We start from the raw sequence: 8833 nt of genomic DNA on the forward strand, positions 1-8833 counted from the left end.
CAGTCTCAAAAAAAAAAAAAAAAAGGTTCTTACGGGACACACTTGGTAACTGGGGAAAAGCCAGGTGCGAAACAGTGTGGTGTGTGTGCTATCACCTGTGACCTGGTGTCAGCACCTGCCTTCAGCTACAGAAGCAGCGATGAAAACTGTGTCCTGAGGAAAGCCTAACGTTCTGCCCATCAAGCAACTTGTAATTCAGTCCGTTTTCCAAGTGGAAATGGTGCCCTACAGAAAGAGATGCCCAGCACACCTGAGGCCTCAAGGCCTTGGAGGACAGGTTACCATTCAAAGGCTGTGCCACAGAGCTTGCCAACAACAGCCAGCAAACCCAGTCCCTCCCCACATCCCGGGGGCAGAGACAGATAAACTGAGAAAAGAAATACTGTTTATATCCCATGAACTTTTAAAAATTAAAACTCTTTATTTAAACCTCTTAATAGCATCTTACCAATTTGGTGGCAGCAGCAGCACTACCAAAGACAGATATTTTGAAAAGCATTTACAAAAATACATTGCACAAAGTCCTATCTTGCATCTTTAAAAATAAATATTCAAAATATTTCCACCCCAAATCCCAAATCAGTTTTATATAGGAAATTTTGATTTATATATGTAACCTGTAATATATGAAACATCTGTACATTTTATCCGCTTTAACTGCATAGTTCCAATTCTAAGGAGAGTGAAAAAAATGCTGCTTGATGTATGAATAGTTTCGTGGATTTGAGGACTGTTGTGCAATATACAGAAAACCAGTCAGCACCATCGTTTTGTCTTTTTCTGAAAACACAACATTTATGGTACACCGAAAACTGTCTTAACCCAACACAACTTAAATAATTCTTAAGGTAAAACATCTGTAACACTTTAAGTGCCTTGCAGATATCTCATTATTATAAAGTCTGCTCAGTAAAACAGTCTAAATATTAAATAGTAATTATAACCAGAGTGTCTCACGAGAATCACGTGAGAATGGTGACAGCTGTGATAAAAGGCAGATTCCAGCCAGAGCCAGTAAGAAGTGCTGCTGAAGGAAAGAGGATCGTCCTGAAATGTAACGGCTTCACGACCCTGACACACCAGACAGCTCCTCTGATCACCACCAGTGAAGAGAGGAAGGCTCAGGGTATCTCGTGCTCCCTATTCAGCAAAACTCAAAACGACCCCTGAAAACACCCAAGGTGAGATTTCTGGGTTTCTGTTTACTGTGAATCCCAACAGGAAAAGCCTTGCTGAGGCCAAAGAACCCCATCTGGGTGTTTGTTTAGATCTAAACCAGCCTCCTTCAAGTCAGACTGACTTCAGCCTACAAGGAGAATGAAACGCTCCCATATTCCACCACGGATATTGGTACAGCGAGTCCAGACTGGAAACCTTTCTCAGAAGTAGAGCAAACAAAGCAGAAAAACCCATTTTAGTCATTTCCCCATCTGGAGACTTAGTACGTACTGGTGCTGAATAAAGGAAAATCCCGGCTTGAAGGAAAGGAGTTTAGAACTCTGAAAATTTGGTGACATTGTTTTTCCCTGAAAGAAATGTGTGTTGGATTTAACAGATGAAATTATCTGCCCTCCAAAAGTCCTTTAGAAGAGCCAGTGCAAGGCTCAAGACCAAAGCGTCAAGAACACGCCAGACTCTCAGCTTCCTCTGCTTTGCTCCTGTTGTCAAGGAAATGCAAATACAAAGAACTTCCCATTAAAAACAAGGAGCGTCTGAGACACGTGTTCAACACGCTTCCCCCTGCTGCTGACCCCTCTGCGCATGCAGTCAGTGAGCACCCAACAGGTGGCGCCAGGGCGCCCGTCACACGCTCTAGTCCCTGGCCAGCAGCCACGTTTATTGAAGGAGTGGCACTGTCCCATCAGTGTATATGCCCTCGTCCACGAAGGATTCCAGTGTTTCAGGCTGTCCCAGTATATACAAAAATGTACAAAAATAATGAGTAGCGTCTTCACTTGACAGGTTCGCCATGAACTCTGAACCGATACAGACAGGTATACTCAGGATGGCCCCAGTTAGAAAAAATCCGAAGTTCCACTATTTGGAAAACTCTGTCGTCGGGTGTTTTCTGAAATCAAGGAGGAAAAAACAAAACAAAACATGTATTTCATATTTATAACCCCAAGCCCAATCACTTCCCCAAATATGACGTCTGACAGGAAGCAGCTAAATTGGAAATTAACCTTTTGTTGTTGTTGTTGAGACAGAGTCTTGCCCTGTCACCCAGGCTGGAGTGCAATGGCGCAATCTCAGCCAACCTCTGCCTCCCGGGTTCAAACGATTCTCCTACCTCAGCCTCCCGAGTAGCTGGGATTACAGGCACGTGCCACCACGCCCAGCTAATTTTTGTATTTTTAGTAGAGATGGGGTTTCACCATGTTGGTCAGTCAGGCTGATCTCGAACTCCTGACCTCGTGATCTACTCGCCCCAGCCTCCCACAGTACTGGGATTACAGGCGTGAACCACCATGCCCAGCCGGAAGTTAACTCTTTAATATGATCCTTGTAAGTAATGTATCACGGGGCATGAAGCACGGGTAAAACTGAGAACTCTATTAGCCACGGAAAGGCTCATTAATGCAGAGCCAGGAAACGCAGGTTAACGTTTTTCAAAGGCTGGTCCTCACACTGCTTTCCAGTCTGTTGATGCCGGCTGGGCCCTGCTGTCACGAGAGGCTGTGGGACTCAAGAGACCCCAGGGCAGTGCAAGTCCCGGTTCTTACCAGGGCCTGGAACATCTGGAGCGACTCCCCGTCCTGATCATACGTGAACTGTCCCAGAAGCTGCCCTTCTTCCTGATACTCATTTTCTAATCCCTGAAATCGAGACCATACAATCATGAACTAATGGAAAAGTAACACTGAGCAGAGAGAACTGTTCCCTTCCACAGCTAACACTGAGCAAACAGGACCGTTTCCCTCCACTTAGTTAGAGAAAGTCACTCCTCCACGGCACAGTCATGAGGCCTTCCCTGGAAGGAAGGGGTGTGTTTTGTTGAGGGCTTCACATAACCCATGACACGTCCTGAGGTCAGCACGACTCCCCCCATTATACACATTAGGAAAACTGTGGCCAAAACAGGACACACTCATGTGTGTCAGAGAAGTGACCCCGCCTGATGCACAGACCATGCTCAGCTGCTGCCCTCTGCACAGTGGAAGCTCTGGAGCACCTGCTGAGCCTCGGGAGACGAGGCCTCACTAGTGGGAGGAGGGGCCACAGAAGACCAACTCCAGCAGGAGAGCAGGCAGAAGGGGGTGCTGGGCCAAGCTGGGGTGTGGGGAGTCAGGGCTCAGTGGGGATAGAGATTCAGACTAGAAGATGGAGCAGCTCTGGAGATGATAGTGGTGATGGCAGCACGACAGTGTGACTGGACTTAATGTCACCGAACTATGCACTTATTAAAATGGTAAGCTTTATGTTGTATTTTACCAGAGTCAGAAAACTAGCAGAAGATACAGGGGACTATTTGCATATCTGTTTTGAAATGGGAAAGGACTTTCTAGAGAGTTCCAGCTCCCTAGATCTAAAGAAATTCCAGCGAGTGAGTAATTACTGCCTCTGATAATCACCAGTGAAATAAAAATACAGGGCTGGGCGCGGTGGCTCACGCCTGTAATCCCAGCACTTTGGGAGGCTGAGACGAGCGGATCATGAGGTCAGGAGATCGAGACCGTCCTGGCTAACACGGTGAAACCCCGTCTCTACTAAAAATACAAAAAAATTAAACCTAGCCGGGTGAGGTGGTGGGCACCTGTAGTCCCAGCTACTTGGGAGGCTGAGGCAGGAGAATGGCGTGAACCCAGGAGGCGGAGCTTGCAGTGAGCTGAGATTGCGCCACTGCACTCCAGCCTGGGCAACAGAGTGAGACTCTGTCTCAAAAAAAAAAAAAAAATACAAATAACCAGGCATGGTGGCGTGGCCTGTAGTCCCAGCTACTCGGGAGGCTGAGGCAGGAGAATCGCTTGAACCCGGGAGGCAGAGGTTGTGGTGAGTTATCACGCCACTGCATTTCAGCCTGGGCAACAAGACAAAAGTCCGTCTCAAAAAAAAGAAAAAGAAAAAAGAAAACGCTAGTAACACAGTGCACTGACTTGGCCGTAAAACATGCTGCTGGCCTCTGAAACCGTGACGCCACTTGTGAGTGTCTTGTCCATGGGGATTAGTGAAGGTGTAAAGGAGCGGCAGTTACACAGGGAAGCAGAAAAGGGAAAGAAATACTCAGTGAGAGGAGAACCGGCCAGATAAGCATGGAGGATTGACGCTACTTGAGGATGGCCATAAAGTCTAACTGCCACGGAAAAACGCTCGTAATACAATTTCCTTTTTTTTTTTTCCTTTTGCGACACAGTCTCGCTCTGTTGCCCAGGCTGGAGTGTAGTGGCTCAATCTTGGCTCACTGCAGCCTTTGCCTCCCAAGTTCAAGTGACTTTCATGCCTCGGACTCCTGAGTAGCTGGGATGACAGGCACGCACCATGCCCGGCTAATTTTTGTATTTTTAATAGAGATGGGTTTCACCATGATGACCAAGGTGGTCTCAAACTCCCAACTTTAGGTGATCCACCTGCCTCGGCCTCTCAAAGTGCTGGGATTACAGGCGTGAGCCACCACACCTGGCCAATTTTTTTTTAAGGGCAGAAATACTTTTATGAAATGTTTTATGAAAATTTTAAAGGTTCATAAACACTACTGTCTGAACTGTAATTTTTTTTTTTTTTTTTTAAGACAGGGTCTCTCACTGTTGCCCAGGCTGGAGTGCAGTGGTACGATCTCAGCTCAAAGCAACCTCCGCCTCCTAGATCAAGTGATTCTTCTGCCTCAGCCTCCCAAGTATCTGGGATTACAGGCGTGCACCACCATGCCTGGCTTTTTTTTTTTTGGTATATTTTAGTAGAGACCGGGTTTTACCATGTTGGCTAGGCTGGTCTCGAACTCCTGACTTCAGGTGATCCGCCTATCTTGGCCTCCCAAAGTGCTGGGATTACAGACTCAACTGTATTCTTTAAAAGGCATGCGGAAGAAACCAGAAAGTATCACAGTATTAATGGCGGGTTTTTCTGGGGCTGGGATCATGGCAGTCCTCTTGTCAGTTAGCTGCTCCCATGTCACCCAGTTGCCCGAACACCTGTCACAGGCAACCTGGCAAAGGCGGCGAAGAGCAAAATCCTTAGGCGTGTCTGCCTTGGTCAGTGTAGTACTGTATGTAAAGTGGACATCAGGTAATATGCCATTTCTAAGTTACCCTCCCTGGAAAAACACTAGAATGTTCCCCTCAACACTGAATCTGCTGAGAGAGGGCGGCCGGAGGCAGCCGTCCCCAGTGCGCTCACGTCACTTGCTTTCATCTGTGGGAACTCCCAGGAAGGTGTGGGAGGAGGAGAGGCGGCCACGTGCACTCACATAGACGGCGAAGTCCTTGGGGGCGCTGCTGATGTTGCCTGTTGGCGACAGCGTCTTAGGAATATGCTCCAGAGTGAAGGCGGCTGGGTGGATCATCATGGAGAGCCTCACCACCAGGTACCCCTGGGAGCCTTTAAATGCCCAGCAGTTACCGGGGTAAATGTCAGGCTGAGGAAAGGAAAAACATGAGGACTCAGAGTGTGAGCATGCTCTTACCCACTTAGAAGCAGTAAGAGGAAAGGCTGATTATACTGAGCTAAAAATAATTTTTACATGGTAGAAACTGCCATGAGCAAAATCCGAAGATAAACTGGGAAAAACATTTGTAATTCACTCCTCAAAGGGCCATTATCTCCAGCCTGTATGTTGTATAAAAGTTAAAATGACCAGAACCTTAAAGAAAAATGGGTGAGACATACAACATACTTCAAAGAAAAGGTGAACGTCAGTGGTCCTCGGTCGTGGGAAGATGCCCTCCACCCTGCACAGCAAGAAGGGACAACATCACAGGGAACCACCACTGCCCCCTATCCGACCAACATCAAATCAAGGGTCTAACAGAGTCTGCCGCTGACGCCCTGGGGAGATGCACATTCTCACCGCCGGCCACGGTGCGGCGTGCAGCCCCAGAAGCGCAGCTTGGCGAGGTCAGCCCACTGTGCACACATCTGCCTCTGGCCTGCAGTCGCACCTCCACTTCCAGGTGCAGGGACAGAACTGCAGGATGCAGATGCGACCGAGAGCACGCCTCACAGCGCGACGTCCCCAGGCACACACAGGGACTGGCTGAGAAGCTGCAGACGCTGTGTCCAGGCAGTCATGCTGCTGTGTGCAATGGAGGAGACCGCCGTGCAGGCAGCCTGCCTTCGGTGTGTGAGAATGACACACACGTTAGTTCATGTTTAGACGAGACGGTGAACAATGGGCACGTACCCGCCGGCTTCTCCTCTATGCCAGCTGTGCATTTACTGCCCCTCAGCCCCCAAGCCACCCTTCTGCTGCGCTGTGAAGATGGAGCTGAGCCTTGAACTGCCTCCCTTTGCCAGCGCAGAGCCTAGCCCTTGCCAGCTCAGGGTGCTGGAGGGACACTGAGGTTCCCTGGTTCCCCTCTTGGGAGTGCTGCAGCCAAACGCCTGGTGAGTCACCCTGCTGTGCACAGGCTTTCCCAGCATGCTGGCACATTCCTCGGTGTGGCACCACAGCAACTTCCCCGACGTGCAGTGAGCTGGGCCACGCCCTCGCCCAAAGGTCTGGAGCGACCCTCTGGCGAGGCTCCACTGTGGTCCCTTCCATCTGCTGTCCCTATGTTCTGTAAACGTTCTCTTTACTTCCCAGGAGCCGACAGCTTCGCGGTCCAGTCCCATCACAGTGACGGCGGTTTACATGAAGTCTGCCCCTCCAGGGACGTACAGTTCCTGCCGAGAGAGAACTGTGCCAGGGAGGGCTGAGCTCCACCCTCTCCCTTAGTCTCTGAGACACTGAAGCCACGCTGCACTCTCACCCCCAGATCCCCACCAGCATCACACTGACGACGCTGCGGGCCAGTGAGCTCCTCTGGGAGGGTCAGGATCACCAAGCCCACTGAGAAGGAGGTTACGGCCAGGAGCAGGAGAACCACCATGCAGGAACACCGTGGCAACCCCGTGCAGGAAACCTGTCGGCCCTGCCGGGTGACACAGACTGTGCCGGTGGCGCTCGCGAGCTGGCACGGAAAAACCAGCTGCATGCCAAGCGCAGGGCTGTGTGGCTTCACGGCAGCAGAGGCTGCATCTGCCTGCAGTGAGGAGGGCTCCCGGCTGCGCCCTCGGGAGCAAAGTGCTGGTGAGTCTGTGTGCTGCTGATGGCCACAGAAAGCCAAACAGTCCTGCTGACCTGACACTTCCACCGGGGTGGCCTGGGGACGAGATCATGACGACGACAGTCCCGCAGGACCTTCAACTTCAGGTCACGGGCATGTCATGAATTCTTTCAGGCTGGACTTGTGTTTTCCAAGTGAAAGCTGTCTTGGCATTGTTCCACATACAAGGAATTACTGGACTTTTCTTCAAAACATGTCATGAATATTAGGCAGGATTTGAGTACTGAGGCAAAATAGATCTATCTGTTTAAATTCTCCATCCTTTAGTGCTTTAAACTTGTACAGTCAATAGTATAAAGTATTAAACGAAGCCACAGAAAAGCAGTACACAACAAGGACGATAGCAGAACGTCCAGGAGACGGGGGGTGAAGGCCTGGGAGACGAGGGGTGAAGGCCTGGGAGACGGGGGGTAAAGGCCTACACCGAGGCCAGACAGCAAGGGCCTCCCCACCTATTCTCTCTCAACACCCGAGAAAGCACAGCTGACACTCTCGTGACGGAAGACCCACAGCCCCGAGCAGGAACAGTTGCCACTCACACCACCATGGCTGGACCACCCAAAAGAGGGAGGGAGGAGGGCCGACGGGACCAGCATGTGCCACACGGTCCCATCTTTGCGACGCTAAACCCAAGCCAACAGACGTGTAGCGTGGAGGCTACACGGGGACTCCTCGGTGTGGGAACACTGCTGCTGCTTGTGGTACCAGTTCCACAGACATGTTCATCTCACGAAGTTCTGCCAGGCTGGGGACGTACGACCTGTGAACACTAACAGAGCCCATGCTGAAGAGCAGCTCCGGCCACCGGCGGCCACTCACCTGGATGACCACGCGTGGGGACTGCGAGAAGTACCACAGCGGGATCCCAAACAGACTCATCAGGGCCGTTTTGGTTTCGTACGTTTCAGAACAGCGAGTACTCAGGATGCTGCCACCTTAAAGCAAAGTTCAGATCAGTCTCAGGGCCCAGTTCCACCATTTTGGAAGCAATAGTATTGCACCTTTTAAGGATTTACTCAGAATGTTTTCAAGAAAAGTGCTCAACATCACTGATAGAGAAATGCAAGTAAAAGCTGCAATGAGATTTCCTCTCCCCGCCGTTAAAATGGCTTCTATCCTAGAGACAGGCAGTAACAAATGCTGGTGAGGACGCGGAGAAAGGAATCCTCACGCACTGTTGCTGGGAATGGAGACTAGTACAACCACCATGGAGAGCGGTTCGGAGGTCCCTCAGAAAACCCACAACAGAGCTACCATATGACCCAGCAATGCCACTCCGGGGTACATACCCAACAGAAAGGAGGGCCGTCTATCGTAGGGAGATCCACACTTCTATCTTTGGTGCAGCACTACTTGTTTACCATGACTAACATCTGGAAGCAACCTAAATGTCCACTAACAGATGAATGGGTTGCATAAACACAATGGAGTACTACTCAGCCATAAAAATCAATGAGAGCAGGCCAGGCGCAGTGGCTCACGCCTGTAATCCCAGCACTTTGGGAGGATGAGGCAGACGGATCACTTGAGGTCAGGAGTTCCAGACCAGCCTGGCCAACATGGCGAAACCCCAT

The 8833-nt window shown here is 50.2% G+C and overlaps 1 protein-coding gene across 1 annotated transcript in view; it reads right to left on the minus strand.

Annotated features, from left to right (window-relative positions):
* Positions 1-400: 400 nt before the first annotated feature.
* SUN1 (Sad1 and UNC84 domain containing 1) overlaps positions 401-8833 on the minus strand; it is a 44787-nt gene continuing 36354 nt past the window's right edge. The window contains exons 19-22 of the mRNA XM_011977569.1: positions 8079-8194; positions 5402-5569; positions 2724-2816; positions 401-2068 (exon numbers count right to left, since the gene is read on the minus strand). Of these exons, the coding sequence (XP_011832959.1) occupies positions 1952-2068; positions 2724-2816; positions 5402-5569; positions 8079-8194 (494 nt within the window). The 3' untranslated portion in view covers positions 401-1951. The remainder of the gene's footprint in view (positions 2069-2723; positions 2817-5401; positions 5570-8078; positions 8195-8833) is intronic.

The sequence above is a fragment of the Mandrillus leucophaeus genome, unplaced genomic scaffold, assembly GCF_000951045.1.
Source record: "Mandrillus leucophaeus isolate KB7577 unplaced genomic scaffold, Mleu.le_1.0 Scaffold180, whole genome shotgun sequence".
NCBI classification, from domain to species: domain Eukaryota; kingdom Metazoa; phylum Chordata; class Mammalia; order Primates; family Cercopithecidae; genus Mandrillus; species Mandrillus leucophaeus.